Source organism: Akebia trifoliata, chromosome 7 (genome assembly GCF_017979445.1).
Source record: "Akebia trifoliata isolate Shusen 1 chromosome 7, ASM1797944v1, whole genome shotgun sequence".
Classification (NCBI taxonomy): Eukaryota; Viridiplantae; Streptophyta; class Magnoliopsida; order Ranunculales; family Lardizabalaceae; genus Akebia; species Akebia trifoliata.
In genome coordinates this window covers 33,284,588-33,311,659 of record NC_141381.1, presented here as the reverse complement: position 1 = coordinate 33,311,659, position 27,072 = coordinate 33,284,588, and the positions used below count along the sequence as shown (strand labels likewise).

The following is a 27,072-nucleotide window of genomic DNA, read 5'->3' as shown; positions in this document are numbered from 1 at the left end:
ATATATATGCATAAGGGTTTGATTCTCGATTTGATTCGGTTTTGTATAAGTTTGATTTGCGAATCGAATCAAATTGATCGGTTCTCCATTTTTGTAATCCGAAATCAAACTGCAACTTATTTGAAACTAAACCAAATCAGCCCAAAGTTATCGGTTTTGTTCGATTCTCGATTTGAAACGGATCAAGTGGCACCCTTAGTTTATAGTTGTGGAAACACGCACACTTAACGTTGTTATGGATCGGGTTTGGGCTTATTAATTTAGTCCATTTAGTTGTGAGGCCTGATCATGCTAAGACCGTTTTATTATAGGGTCGGATTTGGTTTTTGAATGTAGGTCCGTTGGGTGGTCTGACCCATTATATTATATCTAAATACGTTACATAATAATTTTCTTATAAATTAATAATGGTGACCTGAAAATATTATTTTGTAGAATGCAATTAATTTTGTTAAATCTAACAATCAAATATTATTTTGATCAATTTAATATTATTTTGTATGCTTTCGATACAATAAAAGATAGTAAAAAATAGGTTTGGCTTGACCTGGCTCACAAATGCCCCAAATGTAGGTGAATCGGACTAAGGTTTTATTTCTTAGGCCCGACCCGGCCTGATATTTCGTGGGTTGCATTCGGGCCCAATTTTTTAATCTTAAAAAATTGGCCCAGTCCTGCCTCGGCAACAGAGGTCATAATCCTCCTCTCCACCAAGGATTGATAGTTAATTTCTCTTTTCATCATCTCACATCACAAACCTTCCAATTAGCCAACACTCGGATTTTGTGAGTGTTTATGTTCTTCTTCCATCTACTAAGCATTGGCTGAATGGTGGTGAAAGTGAAAAGATTGGTACCTCCAGTTCTTGGATGATATAAGGTTTTAAGTGTATTATTGTTTGGTAGACGACCCTTTTTCACAGAGTGGTTTTTGGTTCACAGTGCTCAGACAATCCTTAGTGTGTGAAAGTATGGTTTTGTAACTAATTGTAAATTACACGTCGGTTCATGCGATTGGTGGATCCCGGATTTCTACGAGTAAAATTCTGTTCAGTGACGATTCCCCCCCCTCGGTTCAGAAACGCTTTTAAGTTTGATGAGATAGGCCTAATGGCACTTCAACGTAAATACCACATTGCAACCCAATAAATACACTTTCATATAGAGCCATCCATAATCACCAATTCTCCAATATATATGAATTGAGATGCTGTAAGTCTCTTTGCTGTTCCGCCATTTTCTATTCAGCTAAGAGAACTACAGAAGGCTTGTATGAGTGTTTATTATTATAAGAAAGAGAACAGATCCACAATATTCTCCTTAATTAATAATCAAAAGTAAGATATTAGTAGATTGATAAGCAAATGTTATTTTCGGTTTAATCAATTATCATAGCAAGACTAAGAATTTTTAGCCAATGACATTACAGTGAAATATTTAGATATAATTAAGAAAAAAAAACTAATTTGAGGTATAGATTATGGTAACTATAATAAATTGTTTACATCTCATCTTCGTGCCTAAAATGATAACTCAAAGCAAGACGAATCTTTCGACCTACTGCACAATACACACCAAGCCAGAGCTAGGGAGATGGAAACATTAATATAAAAACACACACACACACACACAATAAAATATAATATTTTGATAATGCATAAGTTTAACTTAACTAATCTGGATTAAGAAGGAGAATTCAGAATCTACAGCAGAGAAGTGATAGCCTCCATCCCCGATGCTTCGGAAGATGTCTCCTTTCGGCTTTTGCCATTCTTACTGGGCTGCTATTCCACTCTGAATGTAATCTGAAGATGCCCAAGGCCAATCCAAGTTTTTTAGTTATCCGATCTCAAGAAATAAAAAAGAGGGAGAAAGACAACTAAATAGATAGATAGTGATATTACATTGGGAAAGCAAAGGAGCGTGCGCTGGTTGTGCTGCTATCCGACCGAAGAGAGACACTACCAGAATATGATATGGGCCCTGAGTAAGCTATTTGACCTGATAGAGGACCCACAGTAGAGAAACTCGATTCTCCGACTCCGTGACCATGTTGAATGAAAAAGCTTCGACTTGATGTTGTTCGACTGTCCACCGTCCCTTCTTCGATATTTGGCATGTTTAGAGTCTGAGAAGGTTGTTTAATGTCTGTGTTGTTTTGCTGAAAAGATTGTTGAAAGTTTGTGTTTTGTGCATCTTCCTCTTTGCCACTTGTTGCACGTAGAGCAGAGTCGAAATCGAAATTGTAAGTGATGCTTCCACTCTCCACCTTACTATTGGAGGGGACCTCATTGGCTTCGTTGCATATGTTGGATTCCTCAGCTGCAGAAAGCAGTACATAGTTTCCTGAGATTGCCTCCCTACTTGTATCCTGCGATCACACACATCAAATCAATCACATCTAGTATGCAAGAGACATCCGTTAACTCACTAATCATCATCGAAGCCTTAACCCAAAAAATTGGGGTCAGCAACAAACACTTCTAAGTTAGGAGAATTCAGAGGAAATATAGTGTGGAGAAGCATCAATGACGGATAACGGTTTTGGTCAGATCCTAGAAATGGAGGATGGGACACTTGATCCAGAGTCAAGACCATCCAACCTGAAGAGTGTCTCTTGGTTCTCAAAGTCGCATGAGTTGGAATTTCCATCTGATGCAACTATTGCAGTGGTTTTATTAGGCAGATTGTTGATCAACTAAGTACCTGATCAGATTGTTGTTGGTCTTCATTCCCATCAAGATTGGATAGCACCAGGTGGGAGTTATCCATGTCTGACCCTTGGATGACTCGGAAATTTTCAGGCATGGCATCCTCTTTAGAGACCACATTTACACCTCCCTCATCTGTATCATCGACGTGGCCTTCACCATTTTCAATCAAATTCTTAGAATCATATTGGTTAGCAACATTAGTCTCACTATGACACTCAAGAAAAGGGTTCATCACATCAACATCGCCTTCACCGTTCTGAATCACATTCTCAGAATCACATTGGTTAGCAACATCAGTCTCACTATGGCACTCAAGAAAAGGGTTCATCACATCAACATCGCCTTCACCGTTCTCAATCAAATTCTCAGAATCACATTGGTAAGCAACTGCTGTCTCACTATAACAGTCAAGAAAAGGGTTCGTCACATCTGAATAAGGTGCTGCTGCATTCCCCTCCTCCTTTGTCAAGTCACTATTTATGAAATCCAAATCTGAGTCCAGGAAGCTTAAGAATCCCTCATTCGACAGATCACCATTTTCCTCCAAAGTCTTACCCAGGGAAGGCAGTCCATCATCAATGCAAATGTCTTTGACAACATGATAATCTTCCTCTTTGTAGCAAACAATTAGCTCTGGCAGCTCATATTTCATCACACTTTTGTCAGTATAAAATTCAGTTTCTTCCTCAGACAATTTGAGGTCACTGGTAGGAACGTCAACAGCCTTGTTTTCTTTGCCATTTATTGTATCTTCCCTGTCCAAAAAATCATGTCGTCCTGGTATATTCTTGATTCCATCTCCATTTTGCTCCTCAGTTTGTAACGGATCCGTGTACATCTCCCACTTGTTCATTTTTGGATTAAACATGATTCCCATTTTGTCTTCCCTCATAATCTCATTCTCTGCCTTAAATTCTCCTTTCTCCACAGCATTGTCACTATACTCAAAATGTTGGGAATCAGGCCCATGGGCTAGAGTCGAGTGACCATACATGATTTCACCATCTGCAAGAACATGCAAGATTTTCAGAATAGGTGTAAAATCCTGTATAAAAATATTTGACTTCATTTATACTAGCCCGTCCAGTAATGCAACAAATACATAATGATAGATCCTTTTATAACTGTTAACACACAAGTAAGAAAGAAGTTCACAGAATAGAGAAAAGGAGTAGGGATGATTATTACTTTAATAGCTTGAAGAAAAGAAATCAACTGCATATTATTAAATGGAAGAGAACTTAAGATACAGTACTAAAGCTAAATTATTGCAAAAATATTCAAAAAAAAGGCAAGAACATAAAAGATTACCCAGCTTCATGGTTTATATCAGTCGAAAAATAAACAAGGATTCTAAAAGTATAGCTTTTGAGCAAGCATAACTACTCTAGTAGATTCAGCAACTCAGTCCTCCACCTGTCCGAAAAGAAAAAAAAGAAAAGTCATGTCAATAACCAATTCAAAATGACATGACATGCAAATTCCATGAATTAAATGACTCCCTAATATATCAAGTTCAAGGAACAAAGAAACAGAGTAATTCTAGAAAGTTCCAGTTCAGTTAAAAACAATCAAAAAAAAAAAAAAAGAGTATGAATGAAGTTAGTGCATGATTAATGGAGGAATGAACCCTAAACCAAAAAGAAATGACAAAACCGGCATTATTTCCAGGAAATAAACTGCATCAAAATAACACCATAAGAAACTACATCAATTCAACTATAAGGTGGAAGCCCATGAACAAGAAGGGGTTTTGATGACTTCCTCTCTTTGCAAACCCAACAAATGTAATTAAGTTAAGGAGTAAACACCAAAATAAAATGATTCTTACAAAGTTGTTACTACAAAAGTCAAAGAAAAAAAGTAAAAGTGGTACTCAAACACAACCAAGAAAGCATTAAGAAACAGAAAAAGGGACCATACTAAATTCCAGAAGAGTGATGCATGCATCAGAATAAGAAAATCAGTATCATCAATCTTTTTTTTCCAAATATGGTGGTTGAGAACCAATGTAATGGATTGGAGAAGAGGGAATCTACGACAAGGATAGATATGGCAAAATAAAAAGACAATTTTTCCCCTATTAGTGGGTGAGCAGCGATCAAACTCACAAGGCATTAATTTTACAATATTTGAGTCATAATAGTCACTATTTCTCTTTTCAGATCAAGTAAGAAGTAATTAATAAACTTATGACTTGAGAGATTAAAGGGTCTTGTTTGAAATCCCATTTCCGGATTTGAAAAAATATATATGTTTTTAAATTACTTTTTTATGCAATATCGTCAATCAAACAGACCCTAGAAGTAATCAAATTATGTGTTTTTGACTAAGCAGACCCAAGTAAAAATTAAAATTAAAACAAACAAACAAGCAGTGGAAAAGTATAATTTTCCCCATAGGTTCCATAAGCACCTTCAACAATTTTCCAAACAATAACATAACTTTTTAATTAAAAAACCAAAAGGATTCCCCTTCTTTCCTCACTACATCTGGTTAGATCTAATTCATCAAAAGTAGGGTTTCTGTCCACACATGGAGAAAACCCCCAAAATGGTCCTCCACCGAACTCATAAATCAGTCCAACAAAATTCCAAAATAAACGAAGGTGATTGATCAGAATCTCACTGCAACAACTTGTTCTATCCCACAAATAAAAAAAGAACAAAAATAATGAATTAAAACATGGACGACAAACAGAATAACAAAATCGTACCCTTTAGTAGTTCTATAAAATACAATCTCTTTCGCCTTTATCGCTTCAAAACCCATTTTGCCTTTTTTCCTGGAATAAAACAGAGAGAGAAAGAAGGGAATTAAGAGAAGAAGAACAATAAGCATCTTAAAAGAGAGAGAGAGAGAGAGAGAGAGAGAGAGAGAGAGAGAAACCAACCTTCCCAGATCAAACATAGAGTCGATTCAGACCGATAAAATTAAACACAACTCACAATTAAAGTAAAAAAAAAAAAAATGAAGCCAACCTAAGTTTGAAGTTTCTCCGAGAGAGAGAGAGAGAGAGAGAGCATTAATCGAACCATATGCAGAAATTTAAAGTCAAATTGGCAGTATTTATTATTACAGGAACGGCTCCTTACTTACTAAAGAAAAGGCTCCTAATAAAACGGCACTTTTGTTTGAGCATTAAATATCGTCAAGAGAGTGAAGTAGATAAATAAAAAACACAGAACGTTCTCTCTCTCTCTCTTGCCAGCCTGCCATTACCACATCTACTACTGACCTGCAAAACTTTCTATTCTCGTCTCCTCTATTACCACAGATTCAGATCTCATCTTCTCAGAAATTCATTTTTCGCGGCCAAATTTCCTTCGAAGATTGAAATAATATTTCTTCAAGTAGATGTTCTATGCAACAAATTATCCGAAACTTTCAGAGAAATCGAATCTAGATCCGGTGTTACGTTTTCATGAAGAAATCAAGAGATTCGTAGTTACCTTCTCATGAAGAAATTAACCACAATTTGATCCTCTAATCCAAAAAAAAAAAAAAAAGATAAAATCGAACTTCGAGAATGAGAATTGGATCCCGAAGTACTCAACAATTCCAATTAAAAATCATTTTCGAAGCTTAACATCAATCTCGTAACAGTCTCTTTAGCTGACAACCTTTTTGTTCGCGTTTGAAAACCAATCGACAAATCTGACGACACTGAAACGAATCTGACTTCTTGCCTCGATTTCCGATTCTGTAACGAAATTAAAGTGTGATTCGTACGAAAGGCTCCGTACTTTGTTGTCGAGAAGTCAGATTTATTGGCCGGTAATCTGACGCAAAAAAGTCCCGGGAAAAGGTTGTCGGTTTATCGGACATGGAAATTGAAAAGAAGTTCAGTTGTGTTGTGGAGAACCCTCTATGAAAGTGGGGACGATAAAATGGTTGAGCAGTTAATGTTTTTGAATTTTTGGTGGGCCCCCCCACCTTCATATTTGATCCTTATCACTCCTAATTTTAATGAGAAAAAACCATTTTGCACCCCCTCTAGTTTTTATTATAAAACACCAATTTGATTCCCTCCATAATCTGATCCCAGCTCTATAAAATTTTCATTATGATAGTAGAAAAATTATTGTTTTCGAATTTTGATGATTGGCACCAACTTCTGATTTCATCTCCTTTTACACCCTAATTTTATGAAGAATTTATGTTGTTACACCAAGTTTTAATTTAAATTCATTAAGGCTTGTTTGGATTTGTGGTGTTGTACTCTCGAGACTTGGACATTGAATTTCGACAGTTGAAAGTGAGAGTTAATTATAACTTCAGTGTTTGGTTACCTATGAAAATTCGCCCGTTGAGTTGTATTTTGTCATTTCGACTTTTATTTGGGCTGGATTTGTATATATTTAGTAGGTTTGGTGGTCCACAAAGATAGGGTGGTGTACATCCATGGTTCGTTAATATGATTTCGCTATTTATTACTTAGGAGTAAATGTTGTTTGGTATGAGGTATGGGTTTCTATCATTATCACCATCATCGTCATTTGTTTTCCAAAAAACTTCATTGGATTTTGTGGTCGGGATTGTGAAATTGTTTAAGGATGCAATTTTTATTGCAAACCAACTTACACTATCTTCATAATTTTAAAACTCGGGATAGGAATAAATATCCAATTATTCAATGCCAATAGTACTAGTAGTTGGATCACATATGTGAGTACTAGAATCATAGCTAATAGTACGTAGAACCAACAACCAGACATAAATGTAATAAGATCCAATTTTGAGACCATTGGCTTGCCGCAAATATCAAATGGTCTAGATCAATGCAAGGTCTCAAAGTAGGGGCGGATTTAGAGTGGGGGCGCTTGCTCCCACAAGAATTTAAAAATAATTGAACGGGCCTATAGATATTTGTAATATATTTTGAACACTCCCCCACCTTGGCCCCCCGTGAGTCTTGCACTCATCATTTTTTGGGTTTCTTAGAAAACTATTGATTTTCTGACTCGAAAATTTTCACTTGGTCGATATGGCAAGATAACAGAATCACATATCATTTTCCTTGTTTCCTTGTGTATTCTGGAGAAAAAGATCTATGGTTTTGTGCCTTAGCCACATTGACCGAGTGAAAAAAAAATTTGAGTAAGAAAATTACGGCTCTTCTTAGAACCCTCTCTATTTATTTAATATTTAAGATAACACCTGTGTTTTCCAATGGATGACATATCCAATTTGACCTTGTTAGCACCCTCAAATTTCAATGAATATTTGAGACACCCTTTTCCTTTTTATCAGATGATACGACCCCCTCAATTTTTCGTGGATATCTGATATACCGCTATGTTTCCAACTAATGACATCCCCCTCGCCAAACAATATATTTTGGCTTTATTTGGACGCCACTCCACATTCGAGTGAATATTTGAGATACCCCTTGTTCTTATATTCTAAACTTAAAAAAAAAAAAAAAAAACCTAAATAGTCTCTCTTTAACTTGTAATTAAAAATCCTCTATTTTTCATCTTAAAATCAATCATCTTCAAACTTTGTCAACGTCTATAAAAAATTACTTTTAATCCATTTAACCTTATCTCAATTCATCATTTTCAAACCCGCCTTAATCTCTTTGTAGAAAGTTTTAGAACTTTCTTTTAAAAATCTTATCTTCTACTTCAAAAATCATATCTTCTTCTTTAGGTTTATAGGTTAAAGTAAGATTAGTCCTATGATTTAAGACTAGGGTAAAAATTTTAACCCAAGATGTTGAAGATGACTGATTTTGAAAAAAGAAATCTAAGGATTTTCTATTTTAGATTAAAAACAAGGGTGTTAAGGTTAGTATGCATTAGTCTATTAGAGAATACCAAGGTGACAGAGGCTCGTAGATATTTTGATAAATATTCGAGATCCCAATATATGTTTATAAACTGATGACATAACCCCTTGACTTAGGTCTTCTCTCATAGACCAATAAAAAAAATTACCTAAATGCCATTTTCTTCAACCTCTAATAAAAAATCCTTGAATTTTCTCTGTAAAATCACTCATCTTCAAACTCTAGCTTCAACTTTATAGTTTGCCCCCCTAAACAAAAATCCTGGCTCCACCCTTGGGTACTAGGATTACTCCATTCGGAACTATGAATGTCAAATGTATCCTACTTCTTTATGTAGGAAAGTTAAAATTACAGAGCTTCGATTGCCAAACCAACTTTTACTAATAGCACCCCAAGATGTGTGTTATTTCCTATGAATTGGGGTGTTGTTAGTAATAGTAGGTGTAATAATAGAATCTCTCTGCAATTATTATGTATCAAAGAAGAGCCAAATAAGTGAAGTAATGAATGTCAATTAGAAAAATACAAAAGTAGAAGCATTAATGTACAGTTTAAGATGATGTCTATTATATACATAATAAAACCAACAACATTATTATAATCTTGTAGTTTAATTCTTCTGGTTATTAAAATTTTAAGGCAAACTTTTAACCATTTTACAAAGTCAAAATGAAGGAAGATGGATATAAGTCAGAATCTTCTTAATTCTTAACCTTCTATTTAATAGACCCACATGAACAGATTAAAATCACTAAAAAAAACAAAAAATTAATTTTACTCTGACACCCTTTTGTCAACCAGATATGTTTGGTGAAGTTCTAACTCGTTAGCTTAGTTCTCAAATTCGGGATATGTGGGATTGCACGTGATACACATTTTTTTATGGGGAAGTGCAATATTGTATCTCGAGGCATACAAATCTATGATTCCCAAAGTTATCAATTAGGAGAGTTGATTGAATGTGCCACGTGGAGTAGTCAGATTATCACAATTGTTTTTTTATTTGATATAGAATAAAGCTAAAGTGACCTCAAGATTGTACCTCATATCGCACATCCTGTCATGAAAGTGTGTAGAAACAATAGATACTTTTTGAAAAAGCCTCTATGGTTCCTACATACTTTCACATCAGGATGAGATACAATCTTGAGGTCACTCCAAAAACAACTCTTTGATATATCATATATTAGTTAATAAGTCTATGGATATTGATGAGGTTCGACAAGCGATAATTCTCGATACTTGTATTTGAAGCAGTTGTTAGAATCGCTTATTAAATGCAATTGAAACAAGTTCTTGTTAAAGGTAAAAAGGAGGCATTGCACTTATTTTGCCTGAGGAATTTAAATTAACTCTCCTCGATTGTATTTATCTCAAAATGAAATAAAAGATGGGCAATGTGTCTTTTCAAAGTTATCGCCCCACTAAAAAAAATCATAATTAATTTCAATTTGGGATAACTATTTGAAATCTTAGTGAGACATTGGATTTATTATCTCATGTCTGCTTTTTCATAATTCTGTCAATAACAAGACTATTTTACATATAAAAATGAGAAATAATTATTAAAAATATATAACTAAGTAACTAGAGTAATTATATTACTGTTCTATATATCATTATACGTCCCAAAATCAGTAAGTTTCTAAAATCTAAGGATAAAAGTATTATAAAATGATTTAAATTTGATTAATAATATCAAATATCAATTTCACAAAAAAAAAAAAAAAAAAATCTCGGTGAGGATTTCCAACAATATTATTTATGGGAGCTTGAGAAATGATAAGTCATCCACAGTGACAAGCATTTTCTCAAGAAACTAATAACCTTGGAGATTAGTAACTCTAACCTTGGAGATGGCTTCATTGTCAAAGTAAAACACTGTTCTTAATTACTATTTTCAATCGACAAACTTACTTTTAATGGGAGTTTTTGGTTCTATAAATATTTATTATTTCAAACAAACTTATAATTAGAGGTTATGGGATTTTGAAAAAAAAAACTGTTTTATACTTAAAAGCAAAAGCTACATCTGAACTTACAAGTTGAAAACTGAAGTAATTCTGTTAAATTCAATTACCATCTAAAATTTCTTTCAAATTCTTATTTTGTTTCGTGGGTCTAGTCAATTTAAGCTGATGAAGGACTCTGACTAGATAATCACATACGTGGCTTTGTAAGCAAGTTTCCTCCAAATTTTATATGAGAGTTGATTTGCATTCTTAGTTGTAAATCACAAAGGTACTCAAAATACATTTAGTGCAAGACTAACGTGCAATTAATAATATTTTTAAAACAGTGACAATGTCTCCCCCACGATATGGCTGTCAATGGATTGAATTAGAATCAAAATCTGACCCGATCCGACCCAATAACTTAGTATCGAAAATCAATGGGTGGGGGACCAAATAGAACCCAATCCAGTTTCGTATCAGATCGATTATGGATCAACCATTTTCTGATCTGAAAATATGTGTGAAAGTATATATGTCATATTATTTTGTATGTATTATTTGCCTAACTAGGATTGATCTTGTAATAGAATCCGAACTGGGTCTGCCTCTAAACTGATTAGATTCCTAATTAAACCTGATCGGATCATAGTTCAATCATTCGATAACTCTGCACATGATTGACATGATTACCATAAAACAAAAGAACATCAAGATGATCATATAATATGAAATTATATTCAATAATTTAAAAATAAATAAATAAATATTTCATAAGAGATTTGATTAGCCTACCCAACATATGAATTTTGAAAATATGTGTTTTTCTTGATGACGATCATGAGGTAGGTGACTGTTATTGAGTATATTTTATAATAATTTTTTTTTTCTTATTGAATTCAAACAGAAGTAGCACTTTTCATGATCTCTTTGGCCCAAAAAATATGTTAATCATATGATCTTGACATTATTAACAATATGGCTATCATCATGACATTGTCATGTCTTCCCATCATTTTCTTAAACCGTCTAAATTCAATTCATGTGTTAAATTATATTATTAGTTTTTGAATCCAACTATCGAACCCTCTTAGGCCAAACCACGTGCGGTGGCCCTTAAACGGGATTCAAACTCACGAACTCCACTTCTTGTGAGGCTGTTATTATTATTATTTATTTATTTATTTTATAATCAGGTATTCCTCCAGACAACGGACTATGGTCTTGTCTAAGGACTAGTCCTAGGGCACATGCAACGTCGGCACATTACACATACCAGGAAAGTGAGGGTGGCCCCTAAGGAATTAATACTTATATTAGGTATCCAACTCACGACCTTTGGGCATTAACCATTTATCTGTCCAAAACTGCCATTGAGCTAACCCTTCAGGGTTTTATTATTATTATTATTATTGTGTCACCTATGACCAATCGTTATACATCATGTTGACTGATCAACTTGATGGATGCCAAGTCAAGTCAAATTGTCGGATGGGCTGCAAGATTTACTTTGGCTGGTTGGCATGGGCCATGGGGTTGTACCCTTGCTGGTTAGAGTTGTACATTAAACAGTCAACCCGTCGGTTTCTTTTATTTTGTTCATCCAACATCATTTTTTCAATGTTTGTGTCTCATTCACCATTAGTCTTTCTATCCTTTTCTTTTTATCGACAAATCATCTAATTTTAATCCATAATTTCAAAGTTCATCTACACTATAAATATTTCCAATTTGGTAGCCACCATTTTTTTTTTTTTTTCATATTTCGTAATCATCACTTTGCGATATTCAAACCCAAGGATCTTATAAGCGAATACTCTTGACAAAGATCATGATGGATTTGATCTAGTGGGACACCATTTCTAACACAGATTTTTAAGTTAAGGAAAATGTGACCATAATGGTATTAGACATGTGGCATGAACAAGGCAAATCACGATAATTGGTTGGTGTGGCAGATTCAATGCGTATCTCAAGCCATTATCGATATATTCTAAAAAAAATATTGAGATAAATAGGTAATCTTGTCTAAATAGAAAATCTCATTGTTAATTAGAGATTCTCTATTTTGGATAATTCACTTTTTTCTAGATTAGTCAGATCCTTTTCTATTTAAAGATAGTGACCATCTTGTAAAGAAGTGAAGATGAAGTCATGTAATGTAAATCTTGTAATAGTTTCAAATAGTCAATCCGGATTTGAGACAAATCCCATGAACAAATCTTGTGTATTATTTTCTCTTTCTTTTTCTTTTCTCTTTAATCATTTTTTTCGCATGGTTTTAATTGTTCGTACACATTAATAATAATAAAAATCAATTGATAGGGATGATTCTCGAGGAATCAACTGTAGTCGAGATTTAGCCTCTACATAATTAGTGATAATTTATTTCTAATTATGTTTGTTATCTATTACTTTCTATATAAATGTTAGTCTAGTTCTTGTACTTAGAAAAAAAAAATAAAGGAATCGTATCTTAAATAATATCTTAAATCAAAAAAGATATTTGTTTTCTATGATTATCATGTGATTATTATATGCAATTAATAATTTTATCAATCCTCTAAATTGCGTTATGTTTCGACAATATAACTAAGGAAAACCAATCTACAACAACCAGTGTTAGAGACCTTTAGTGTTGAGGGGAGAAAGATGAAATCATGAAATATGTCCCCGAATAGTTGCATTTTGGCCTTCGGTGGTCATGGAAGTTGTTTGGATGAGATTAGCTATGAATCGACCGAAGGAATTTTTTATTATTCACGTTGATATTGTTCAATTAACACATTTCTTAAGTAATTTGAGAAAATTTAGAAAAAAAAAACTAGAAATTTAGGATTGAATCGACTTAGATGGAATTGGGGATTAGGTGGATTATTTTGAAAATAATAGGAGAATATACGACTAATTAGCTAATTATGTTAGGTGAAGATGTGAAAATAGTTGGAGGATATGATACCAGTGATTACTTAAATGTGGTATCAACTTTTTAGATAATTTGCACCAAATTAGATAACAATTTTTACTTCTTTTTTTCTATTGCGTTTGTACTGTTTGGTTTCTGATTTTTTAAAAGTTATTAATTTGATTAAACTAATTTTTCTCATAATGGGCTTTTTAGCACATGGGCTCCAATTAAAAGAGAGCTTGAATCCAATTGCTTACAATTTATCAATAAAGCTGATTGGGCTAAACATTCATGGGTTCGTGGGCCTGCGAAAGCGTTGCATGTGCCCAAAAAAATGGAGCGGTGAAGTTAAGTAAGGTTACCCAACTCGGTTTGCACGGTCGGCACTATATATACATGTGAACATGACCTTGGTTGGTCTGGGTTGGGCTGTACCTTCTTAGTTATGAGATAGGCTTGGGCCTAATTCTAGACATAACCTATACCATCTTAAAAGACAAATAGGAGCTTTTATTTTGCTTAGGTATATATATATTTTTAAATTAATTAATTTTATTTTCAGTTCTGATAATATGACTCATGAGGAGGCATACTCAATCGACTCCCTGATGTGGACAAGCTCAGGAACCATAGATCTATATGCATCAGGATACACGACTCCCTCGGGATACACTTTTTTAATGGGGAAGTGCAATCGTGTATCACGAGACGTACAGATCTATAGTTCCCGAACTTGTCCACGTCAGGGAGTCGATTCATGGCGAGTCATATTAGCAGGACTCTTTTCATTATTATAATTATTAGCTATTGCCGTGTCTCTAATTATATTCTTATACCTTGAGTTATAGTTGCGTACAACACACTTTTCTATAGTCTGACTAGTCTTACTGAGTTAGTAAGGAATTCGCCTTCACTAAGGGTCCTTGGGCTCACCTTGTGTTATCCAAAAACATGATCCAATGCTTTAGGGTTGTAGAGGATAAAATTCTATGAACTTGATTTTTTTTTTTTTTAACAGTTATTTTTCACAGTTGAATTTCACTTTTAAGTTTAAGAGTTATGTGGAAGTTCAGTATCTGTCCATTTTTAAAAACTTGGATCAAGCACAAACGAAATTGTTTTTTATTTTATTTAATTTCTTTTTTTGGATATGAGTTTTTGAAGAAACTTAGAGAGTTGTGGTGTTGGATTGCTATGCAAATCCAACACTACAACTTTTTAGATTTCTTGGAAAAACTTAGTTTCAAAAAAAAAAAAAACTCATTTTTGGATTTGATCTAAGGTGTTTGAAATAGACGACTATCGAACTACCAAATTTTAAAATAAATTTCCATGGTGAAAATTAACTTTCTTTTGTTTGAAATTACTTTTTTCAAAGTTCTTGGACTTCGTCCTCTACAACCCTGAGGCAATAGATCATATTTTTGGAAACCACAAGACAAGTCATTAGGAAACTTATCTTATTGAAGTTAGTAAGAAAAGTGTTTTTGATATAAAGAAATAAGGGTATGTTGATTGCATATGGAAAATAGGGTGGAAAATCAATTTTCATGGAAAATGACATTTTTCAAGTGTTAGATTGCACATGGAAATGGAAATTCATTTTCCACCCTATACAAAAAGTCCACTAAATCATGAATTTCACTTTCCCACATATATTTTCCATCATCAATTATTCCCTACCACCACCATTACACTAATCTTGCCGTCGTCTTCACCATCGTCGTCGACTCCGTCTCCGACCACCTTCTCTCTCTCTTCTTCTTCTTTTTCTTCTTTTGCATCCCTCACCTCCTCCGCTACCACCACCACCACCATGTTCTCCCCACATCTTCCTCACTTACCTCCATCGTCGTCGCTATCGTCGCTGTCGTCGTTGTCATCGCCACCGTCGCCACATCCTCCCCCTCCCTCTTCCTCGTCATCTTCCTCTTCCTCTCCATCTCTTCTCATCTTCTTCCTCCTTTTCCTCTTTTTCTTTTTTCTCATATTTTTTCCATGATTTTATCTAAGTGAAATCAAACAATGGAATTTGATTTTCCAACCCTACCTATTTTCCACAACTAATTTTCCATAAATTTCAAATTTCATGGAAAGTGATTTTCCATGCAATCAAACATACCCTAAGGGTATTATGAATATTTAATCTTTCAAATTGATGTGAATCCCATTATAAGATAAAATATGATTCGTTTGGAATTGTCGGGACTCTAAAAGAATTGTTGTAATAAAAATGCAACAGATAAGACAATCGGATAAATCTCTCAATTATAAATTCATGAGATATTTTTAATCCCAAATTCACATATCGATATGATATCACTTCAGGCAAAATGTATAAATGCCTAATTATCATAAAATAAATAAATAAATAAAAATAAATAAAAAAACTTTTGAATTATGTATGTTCATGCTATAATATCACAACCAAAATATATCAGTGGTTTATTGGGTATAGGGTCATTTTTTTAGTTTTCTAGTATTTGCATATGCTTTAGATCTTATATATCAAACACATGTTCGATGCAAATGCATGCAATTGATAGATTAATTTATTAATAATAAAGATTAACATCCCGCATATTAAGATTCAAAACTAAAACTCTCTCCAACTACTATATAAAAAAAAATAATAATAATAATAAGAAAAGAGGCTTTAAGACATATAGATAGAAAGATACAATTAAGTAACTTCTTCCAAGTGTCATCATTTAGAAACAAGGCCAATTTTTTAGTTATAGAGAAAAAAATAATATAAATTTTTAATAATTATTTAATAGTTCACATGCAACACATGTGCATTTTGCTAGTTATATTTCTTCGGCCGACGACTATGAATTTTTGGCACACTCCTGGGTAGACAATCACACCAAAAATTAGTCTGAATGGTGGTTCCTGGTCCAAGAATCTCAGTATTTTTCACCATGAACCTGAATTATGGATTAAAAAACCATTAGGGATTAAGTTCTTGGTGTCAAATGCTCAAATCCAATGGTTAGAAATCATCGATGAAGCTGAAGGCCTTGTGACTAACATGAGTTGGTTAAAAGCTGAGTGCTAGACAACTATTTCGGCCCACAAACATTTAGCCTACCTGGTTGTCGACCTTCCTACAAAAATTCGTCCTGATTGATGATTTTTAGCCATTGGATTTTATTGATCTCATCATGATGAAGTCCTAATATTTTTCATTCACATATCTCGTTCATGATGAAAAGTGCGATCTGTTTGAACTAATAGAAATCATGATCAGTTTATTACAGCGTAGATCTTCAACTAATATTCTCATTTTTAATTTTAATAACAATATTTGAGGTGATTTGTGTATGATAGAGATAAAAACATATTTTTTATTCTTATGTGAATTCTTACATGGGTGTATATGATCAATCGGTCCATCAATCAATAAGATCTCTGAGACTAAAAAATCAATTTGGAAGGATCCTAACCATCTGATCAAACAGACTTATTCCAATTTATAATATAATGCCTCGGTATATATGAGATCATCTATGCATGGAAAGAAGGAAAAAAAAATCTAGAAAAAATAACAAATTAAAGGGCTCCCCTCTCTCTAGTAGTGTAGTAGGGTTGCATTATATCCTATCACAGCATCCATACCGCTCATGGAATATGTTTGTGCCAAACAATATCCCCGTGCCAGCCTGAAAATCCCCGTGCCACCGATGATTGGCATCTCTCTAACAGTCCTCATTACCGGATTACGACCCACCACACTAAACGTACTACCATTATAAGGCCCACTTACAATCGTATACGTGAGTGTCATCAGAAGGCTCAACTCATCCTGTTGTGATGACACTGCGTAAATTCCTTGGGCACGACCAATCAAGGTTGATTTCAGATCAGGAGTGGCCGTAAGCGGGTTATCCATCACATGAACTGATCCGAACATGGATCCGATTGGGTCAGAGCCAGTGAAATTTATGGGTTGAGTTGGTGCAACCCGAATCGAAGTTGCGTTGGGCCCGTCGACAATATCATGCATGTAGAATTGGATATGGGCTACCTTAGCCTTCAAGGCTTCAGTAGTTCTGAAGGAGAGAAGAAGAGAAGTAATTAGAAGAAAAGCAAGAATGGCTGATGAGGGTGAAGTGGTGCTGAAGCTCATCTTAGCCATGTTTGGAGATTACTTTGTGTCTTGGGTTATTAAACAAAGGTGTTACGAGAGGTTTATATATAGGTGGTGAAGTTCCAATTACAATGAAGTCTTGGGCTGACCTTTGATTTTTTGCCTTTTACTTAAAGGCAGGGCTGTGGAAGTTTCAATGTTAGGTTAAAATATGTTGAACAAACTATGCAATTTGGAATGTTCGGGACAATATCAAAGCATGTTTCAAAGGTTGAAGATGAAAAGTCTCTGTTTTTTTGTTTTTTTGAGTGTGTAATCTGGACTTTATATGACCTGAAGGTCTTCTTTCCACATTGTAAGGTTATTTATATGTATATATATTTTTTTAAATATAGCTTATGGTGCACGATATATTGAACACAAAAATTCTATATAACATGCAAAGTCAATATTAAAAGGCCCAAAAATAATGGAGATGAAATTTAAACCAACATTGGTCACTTGGTCTGCCAAGAAATTTGAAAATTCTGAGAGGAGGGTTACGTCAGGTTAATCATCAGCATAAAAATAATATCAAAACCTTGGTATAGATTGTGATGATGAAATAAGATGCATGCATGTGCTGACTTCAATAATTAAAGAGAGCTGTTATTGGCACCCCAAAATCTGATGATTTGAATTTAAAGAAATGCAAAAAATGATGCTGCCCAGGATCGAACTGGGGTCCTTTAGTGTGTAAGACTAACGTGATAACCACTACACCACAGCATCAGATTTGACTTTTAAGAGATATTTTATTTTGAAAAAATTAAAAATTACAGAGAAAGGTTCTTTAGTTATTTGTTGAATTGGGTTGGATTGAGGCCAATCAAATTTAACGTTGTTCTTCTCTTTAGTCTCATTTCCATTTGAATTTAAGTTAGGTCAACTCAAACCATGGTTTTTAAACTCGGTATCACGTCTCGTCTCGTTCAGCTCTAATATCGAGTTAGTCTCAGACGAGTTTTTCTGATATGTTTGAGATGTCTCATGAGATAATTCAAAAAATTGAATGTGAGACGTAAAACTCGATAAAAAAAAAAAAAAAGACTTTGTGAGTTGGTCTCGTTCAATTCCAATACCGAGTTACCTCGGGTGATACATCTCGGTCTCGCACGAGTGTAAAAACCATGACTCAAACCTTAAATTTTCTTAAACTTTATAAGATAAAATACTGTCTCAACCATTAATTTCAACATATATTCCCGTGGTCAGTGTCTTTAAACTTTAATAGATAAGACACTAAAAAGGGAATCTCAATCTCAAAAGGAAAAGTGAAAATAACACCAATTGACAGTTTAGCATTCTAAGAACCTGTCCTGTAACATGATATTTTGAAGAAATTTCTTTTATCTAAAAAGTGAAATTGTTTTCTTCTTTCTTCCTCCCAACCCTATCATTTTCTTAGCCAATGACAATGTTGGATGTATTTTTGTTTTGTGGATCCAAACAATATTTTGATGAAATAAGAATTTCGGTATTAGTAACTCCAACGACTTATTAGATTTATACCCTTTTCAATGTCACTTTGAACAAAGCATAAACCATTGAACATGAATTATCTTTCATTAAAGCCACAGAGGACCTTTTTTGAGAATATCATCCAAAAGAATGGAGGTAAACCATAGTCATTAGTCAAGTCAAGTCAGAATTAGTCAAAAAGATCATATAACTGATTGTGTTTTAGGAGCACTATTTAACAATGCCGTGCTTTTCAATCCTCTATTCCCTGATCGACCTGGCTGGCCTCTCAATCCTGAGTGTGTTCTTTCTTCCACACCCAACCCCTGACGTCTATCCTTTCAAGTTCAAAGGACTAACAAACCCATCAAAGAGCATAAGCAATTGCATGAAAAAATCACAATTAAACCAAAAATGTCATTTTATATTATAACCATATAAATGCTGGCAGTGCAATTAAGATCACAACTATCAAAAAAATACAATACTTCTCATGCAAATAAGTATGAAAACAGTTGCTAAAATTTCATTCCTACTAGGCTCTCTCCCTCTCCCCTGCTAAAAGCTCAAGACATCCTTTGTGCTGCCTCCTTTGCTAAGAGCCTTTCCTTTGCTTTGGTCTTGGCCTGAGACTTGGAACCCATAATTCCACCTCCCCATTTCTTTCGGTGCTCATCAAACTTGTCGTTGAAGTTAGCCTGAAAATGACAATTAATGTGAAGTTTAGGGAAATGACAGTAATTTCAATTGAATTAGAATTTCAAGGTCAGGCCCAGTTATAGTTTTTGTCACCTTGATTGCCTCCACAATTTTGCTGAACTCCAATTTATCTTCGTTTTTCACTGATGTCAAGCACAAAGCTGTTGCTGTTTTCTTGTGGACTATCTGTTCAAATTGAAGGGGAAAAAATTAATAGCGTGAACACACACAAAAGATTCAGCAAAATGGTCGTTCTATAAATAGCACGAGTGAAAAAGAAATTAACCGCTCCAAGACGAGCTTTGCCCTTCACAATTGCATAAGGAATCTCCATTTTACGGCACAATGCAGGCAACCAGACAACAAGCTCGATTGGGTCCACATCATGAGCAATAACCACCAACTGGGCCTTGTTCTGGACAACAAATTGATACAAAATCATATTTCAAGGATGCCATGGATGAATAGTACAAAGCTATTGCTGGGTTATCCATATTGTAGTTGTTAAATTTCTTGGGATATCTAACAAGAAAAGCAGTGCCCAAAAAAAAACGTACAAAAGTAGACAGGCTTAAAAAAAAAATTCCAGGCCAGTACATAAGTTTAAAAGAATATTTGAATAGAAAAACAGACCTAAACAATTACTTGTAAAGAAGAATGGTGTTTTTTCCCAAGTAATGTGAGAAGGGCTGTGATCAACAGTATGGAGTTTTTTCCCTATGATAGGTAAATAGATTTCATTGAGAAGAACAATAGGTAAATAAATTACAAGCAAGGAGATCGAGAAAACCATCCAAAGCACGTCAAGGGAAGGAAAAGAGGAAAAAATAGAACACAGCGGAAATTAGGAGCTAATGAAGAACATTAAGACTCGACACTACTTACAGAATCCCACCTACATAATCTTCAAAGGAGAAGTCCCTAAATTCTAAAAACTGCTTGCACTCACATACCCACAAAAACCAATAATATTGACATCGTTAACATCAAGCTTCTTTTCTTCAAAGATTCAAAAGTAGGCTCCACAAAAATCTATATGGTCTTAAAAAGATTTGAACCCACAACCTCTTTTATTGAAGGAGACATTTTCCATCTATCCATTGGTGGTTCTTGTATCAACAACATGGAAATACGACTTTATATTAGAGCCATTAAATTTAAAAGCATAATTTTTTAAACAGACCATTACCTTCAAAGCATATTCAATGAAAGAAACAAGATTTGAAAAACAATTAAAAGTGATTCACTGAAATCCACTTATCTTAGATCGATAGACATCTCATCCTTACCCATCCAACCCAACAAATCAAATGTGGTTATTTGAATATGTTAGTGTTGTAAAAAAAAAAAAAAAACTAAAAAGGCCCAAGATATGTTCCTTCTGACAGCATCAAAGTACAATGGCGATCAAATTGTGTGTACCTGCTCAATGAGGTATGTAATGTGATTAAGGCCATATTTGACAACGATGGGCTTCTTAGACTCCACGGTCTTCCCTTCTGCTTCAGCTTGTGCCCTTTTCAGAAGCCTTTCCTTCTTAGCAGCCTTGTCCTCGGGTCTATATTTGAGTAGCATCTTAAAAAGGTTTGTAGCTGCACATTAAAATGTTGTATGAACGGACCAGGATATTGGAAAAATAGCATTGGCAAGTACTTTAAAATGGTACCATAGTCATATAAATGTTTGAATTTAATAATGGATAAAAAATGACAAAAAATAGGAGAGCTTTACCTAGGTTTTTGTCAAGTGTTTTTGTGAATTGGTTCAAAGCAGGTGGAACCTTCAACCGTTGCTTAAGAATCCTCCTCTGCCTTTGGATACGCACAACTTTTGGCCATTTCACAAATCTATGCAAGTCCCTTTTCGGTGGTAATGCACCACCAATCCCAAACTGCTTCGGGCGCTTCTCAAACAAAGGATTCACAGTCTTTTCCTGTAAAAAAATAAGCAAAAAAAAAATGATTTTTTTTCCAAGGAAACACAGATATGCCATTTACAAACTCAATTCAAGAATCTCAAACTCAATTTATCTTGAATGACAAAAAAAAGTCTGAAATATAAAAGATTAATGTTCTCAATAATTAAGAAATTTAAGATATTTCTGAGGCAAATGAGGAAAAATATCAAAAGACTTGGATGAGTTGATTTATGGATGAATTCAATGGGCCCATTAAAACTATTTGGATTCATCAAAGGTTTTAACATCTTCCATAACACTTTTTTACCTATAAATCTTCAACACCATTTGCCAAACAAAGCAATTACTACAGTCTACATTCTTCATGAAAAAAAATCAGAAAATGACAAGTTTTTTCTGTATAGGAAGATATGTAGAAGTGAAACGATTATTTCACGTTGATCAAGGGAAGAAGGCTATTTTATGGTTAATTGCTTCCTAAAAAATTACAAGAAACCACAACTTACAGTTTTCTTCTTGGCTGGTACTGGGGCCTTTCCACCTCTTTTGGGGGCCTGCCGAAAAGATAAATCAGAAAGCAAAAAAAAAAAAAAAAGAACAATTTATGAAGGCCACACTATGTATAGCAGTTTAGAAGCACAGATCGACAAACACTTAAAATGTTACCGTCATTACATGTTAGTCAACTATAACCACAAGTAAATATTGTTGGACAAAATATAGATTATATATATTATATTATATTGATAAGTGTAAAATGTCATTAATGAGAGAAAAAAGATTTCTCTCATTAATAATAATAATAATAAGAGTCACGATAATCTGACGCCCCCTCTAACATACACTCCCATCACAGAACTGTAGATCATTTGCCTTGGGATACACATGAAAAAGTTCTATGGTTCTGCATATCCTGAGGCAAATGATCTACGGTTGATCGGAGCATCAGAAAATCATTATTCTAATAATAATAAAAGAGAGGACATCATTTCTTCGTATCCGACGAGGAAAAAAAATGTATTCATATATGAAAGAATCGGGATCAGGTAAGGAGTCCTATTCCTATTAGAATAGGAACAGTGTCTACGTAGTATGTTTTGGTAGGAGTTTAAAACACACCAGACACCAAACCAAACCGTTTTCTACATTGCACGCAACCCAGTGTGTTTAATCTCCAACCCAAACGTGCCACATAGGCACATTATGTTGCTATAGGAGCAGGACACTGTTCCGGATCGCAACTCTATCTGAAAAACAAAATATATTCTAATAACTAACCAATAAGTCACTTATATGTCCATGCCTTGGAGACCATCCTCAACAAAATTTCAATCCATTATGACGTACTTTACTTGAATTTGAAAAAACTAGATTGTTCATTTAAACACAAGTATCTCAGTTCCAATTTGTTTTCCAATTGTTTTTCATAGAGAAGCCGATGCCGAATAAGATCTTTCAACCCTGAACTATAAAAAATTAAAATAAAATAAAGTTTGGGATATCGTCTTAAACAAAAGATCAGTGTTTGTAATCCATGGACAATGAGTTGTGTGCACAGTATGAGATTCAATTCTGCCTTTTTCACTCGATATGATACAAATTCCAACTTAGAACCACTATTCCTTTTCTAGAAATTAAGAGAAACAATTCTAAACTAATGTTCAATACGACTACATGAGAGTCTACAGGAGCAGGAAATAAGCAATATTTCTGCAGATTCCAACTAAATCAACCGAGATAACCTTCAATCTCAAATTTATGAAAGAAAAATCAGATTTAAATGCCAAAAAATGTACCTTTTTTTTTATTATAAGAACAAATAGTAGCAATGTATGAACAAAAAATACGGAGAAAAACAATCATCAACTACACAAATACAGATTCTAGTTCATGAGAAGAATAAGAAAAGGGGCAGATTGAAGAAAATAAGTAGAATCTTACCATTGTTCGGTTGAAGAGGGTAGATCAAATCCTAATTTCTGCAGAGGCAGCAAGAAGCGATAACAGCCGCACTCCAGGGTTTTTAATAGTTGAGGCGCAACAGCGCAAGAGCCCTGGAACCCTAGAGTACAGGTGTCAATGGGTACCCATTTAACCGGAACCCGAATCGAAACCGAAAACCACGATTCGGTTCCCTATTGGTGGGGCTGCAACACTTGAGTTGAGTTTCTAAAATTGGGTTGAACTCAGATTAGTCTGAGTAAGGTAACTTTCGATGGATTGGACTTTTCGTCTTCAAATATCCGTATTACTTTATATAAAAATATATAGCAATGTGTTTAAATACAAAGAAAAATAAATAAAAATATATTTTTTTACTTAATTTTACAAATAAATTTAGAAAAAAATAAATAAGTAATAATTTAAAATAAATAAAATATTTATATGTTACTATATAGCATCAGATTCGAGTGGAGTTAGATTGCACAAACCATCAATCCGAGCTCAACCCGAATTGAATTCGGACTGAGATATCTTAGCCCAGACTCAGCTCATCTTCTACATAACTCAATCCAAGCTCACCCATCAATTGGGTTGAGCCCAACTTGAGTTCAGGTTAGCTTACCCAAGTTGTAGCCCTTCTAATTGAAATGATTAGAGTCAAGTCTAATATAGAACTGAATCAGCAAGAATTGAAAGCATTAGGTTTTATTTGACGAGTACCTATGACTATTGGGATTCATTTACTTTTATGCCATGGATGATTGAAGATTTTCTCACATTTTTAAATTTATACATATCATATTAAATTCTTTGATTTTTCTTATAAACTATAATTTGGAGTTTAAAATGAGTCTCTTTTTTAAAAGTTTACTTTTGAGAAAAATCATTAATTCATATTTTAATGAAACAATAAAAATTCATATTTAAGGTAGTCGTGCTACCTTCACTCAAAATCCAAAAACATCATTTGTTTGTTTTTCAAAATTTTCCTGACTTTTGTGCCAAACGTTCTCAAATTTTATCAGAATTAATCAAATTGAACCATCTCCAATAATTACTGAATCCAAGTTGGTTACCAAGTTTTTTTTTTTTTTTTTATAGCAAGGTGATCCTTGTGGCAACAGGCCAGTCATTGGTCTATCGGACCTTGCTCGACACAAAGACCAACCTTATCTAGCCAGACTAATTCCTAAACCACACGCACCATCCCACCTTGTTACATGAAGCCATTAAGTAGCCACCTTTTGGTGGAGGGGCATATAGAGATTCCTAAGTCACGACTTAGGGAGCACACCCAATTGCTCTTAACATCTCAACTAGCCTCGATGGGTTGGTTATCATGCTTTTAGATGTATGTTTTGTTGGCAATTAAAATCAGACCATAAAATCAGTACATAGATAATAAATTCCAAAAGCAACAATACTGTCAACCAAATAGGTGGTCCCTAGTCCATCATTCCATCATTCCATCCACCATCAATGATAGCAACGTGTGATAAAAATCAAATCCTCCCAATAGATTTGCATGGACGATCAAATTTGATGGATTACAATAGTAACGCATTAAGTTTTATCTCTCTCTCTCTCTCTCTTTAATGAATTAAAAAAAAAAAAAAAAGTCTTGATAATCAGATTCACTCACGTGTCATACTCAAAATACTCTCTATACGTGGCATGTATTAAAATCATAATTTTTTTTTACCTCGGGATACACATGTACATCCTCATAAATATGTGTAGTTGTGCATCTCAAGGCAAAAAGATCTATAGCTTTAGCACATGCCACATCAAGAAAGTATTTTGAGTATGTCACATGATATAGTCAGAAAATCATTACTTAAGAGTCATGATAATCTGACTATCCCACGTGGCAAATTCATTCGACTACGTACCTGACATGACAAGTTCAAGAATTATAAATCTGCGCTCCTCAGATTACATGATTCCCTCGAGATACACATTTTATGTAGAAAATGCAATCGTATATCCCAAGAAACACAAATTTACGATTCACTAACTTGTCGCGTCAGAGTAGTCGATTGAGTTTGCCATATGGGATAGTCAAATTATCATGATTCAAAAAAAAAAAAAAATCTAATATCAAACTGTTAAAATAAATCGATGGATAAGCTATTAAATGAATAACATGTGCTTAGATATTCATTTTCGATAAACAATTAATTAAATTTCAGACCTCTTTCTCTTGTAATTTTGTGACCCACCTAACCAACTCATTAATCCAATTCCAACACACTCTCTAATTAATTATATAGTCTCTTAAATATTCTTGCCTCTCACCCACTCCCCGTGCAAATTAAGACGCATAAAAAGTTGGAGTGGAAAGTAACGATAGACAGATTTCCCTCGTTCCAATCAAATAAAAGAAATGATTGGCATGGTGGGGGTTCCAATGCACCGATTCTCAATGTCGGCTAAAGAATTTGCTTTTTTGTCTTATTATTCTCTCATTTCCTTTTATCAAAGTTTCAATGGCACCGAAGCCTCTTTCTATTTTCCTTTTCTTATTGTGTGGTGTGGTATTATTGGCCGTATCTTTGTATTTAATTTCTAGTGTTAACTTCGGTCTACAAATATTGATTTTAATTTTATTAATAATTTTAAAATATAAATTTAGGATAAAGTAACCTCATAACATTCGAAATCGTTAAAATGATAATCATATTAAAAATTTATAATATATATAATTATTATATTTTACTGTAATTTAGAATTTTTCTTTAATAATTTTAGAAACCTGGCATTTTATAATAAAAAAAAGTTATAATAATATAATACAACTAATCAAAAAAATTATTTAATATCTTTTTTTATTAATTAAACACTACATGCATCTTCCCAAGTATGTATAATCAATACTCCTAATTTAATCATAGTCCTATATCACTGTGTCAAAACAGTAAATTTCGACATCCCTATAGCATTAAATTCAGCGGTCCTAACCCATCATTTATATTTCGTCAATCTAAAGTCCACGTTTAGGCCCATAAAACAATTCGACAGGTTTAGCTTAACGAATTTTTTTCCATTGTTTTAACGGACCCTCCCTCTCTCATTTTGTTTTTCATCTCTTCTCTGTGTAAGTCTCTCCTTTCTCCTCTCTCTTTAAGTCTCTGTTGATCTCTCAATCTCTCAATCTCTCTGTATTTGATCTCTCTCTCACCTATTCAATTGATCGATTAATAAAATTGTTTATCGTTTTTTCAACTTAAGCTTAAAAATCCTCTCGATCTCTTTTCTCTGTGTATTTGATCTCTCTCTCACCTATTTAATCGATCAATTAATAAAATTGTTGATCGTCTTTTTTAACCTAAACTCAAATCAAAGAACTTAAGCTCAAATCCTTGATCTTCTTTTCTCAGCCAACTATTTTATAAGTTCAAATTGAGATAGTCATTTGATTGGGTCAGTTCCAGTAAGTATTATTTCATATTTCTTCTCCTTATTCATTGTTCACTAATTTTTCCTTGTTTTTAGGATTTTTCTTAACAGTTCGATTAATTTTGTTTAGTCTTTATTTTTCATGTTAAAGT

General features: G+C 33.9%; 2 protein-coding genes, 1 non-coding gene and 1 pseudogene across 7 annotated transcripts; all 4 read right to left on the bottom strand.

The window, feature by feature from the left end:
* Positions 1-1,446: 1,446 nt before the first annotated feature.
* Positions 1,447-6,617, bottom strand: LOC147399256 (uncharacterized). Of its 5 annotated transcripts, none has more exons than XM_086448742.1 (6): positions 5,607-6,617; positions 5,430-5,498; positions 4,025-4,129; positions 2,706-3,718; positions 1,904-2,370; positions 1,447-1,804 (listed from the first exon to the last, which is right to left on the bottom strand). In XM_086448742.1, exons 3-6 carry the CDS (start codon positions 4,032-4,034, stop codon positions 1,696-1,698), a joined length of 1,599 nt encoding a protein of 532 aa, XP_086304868.1. In that variant the 5' UTR covers positions 4,035-4,129; positions 5,430-5,498; positions 5,607-6,617; the 3' UTR covers positions 1,447-1,695. The 5 variants fall into 5 exon arrangements, with proteins under 5 accessions (XP_086304868.1, XP_086304869.1, XP_086304870.1 ...); XM_086448743.1 differs by having other exon boundaries at positions 5,695-6,617; XM_086448744.1 differs by having other exon boundaries at positions 5,813-6,617.
* Positions 6,618-16,698: 10,081 nt separating this feature from the next.
* Positions 16,699-17,552, bottom strand: LOC147399255 (dirigent protein 22 pseudogene; annotated as a pseudogene).
* A 606-nt stretch (positions 17,553-18,158) lies between these two features.
* TRNAV-UAC (transfer RNA valine (anticodon UAC)) lies at positions 18,159-18,231 on the bottom strand. Its single transcript has one exon. It is a non-coding gene; the product is annotated as a tRNA-Val (tRNA).
* Positions 18,232-19,363: 1,132 nt separating this feature from the next.
* Positions 19,364-23,650, bottom strand: LOC147399253 (large ribosomal subunit protein eL8y). The gene is made up of 7 exons (XM_086448741.1): positions 23,519-23,650; positions 22,084-22,131; positions 21,391-21,592; positions 21,082-21,251; positions 19,946-20,074; positions 19,753-19,845; positions 19,364-19,658 (listed from the first exon to the last, which is right to left on the bottom strand). Exons 1-7 carry the CDS (start codon positions 23,519-23,521, stop codon positions 19,527-19,529), a joined length of 777 nt encoding a protein of 258 aa, XP_086304867.1. The 5' UTR covers positions 23,522-23,650; the 3' UTR covers positions 19,364-19,526.
* Positions 23,651-27,072: the final 3,422 nt, after the last annotated feature.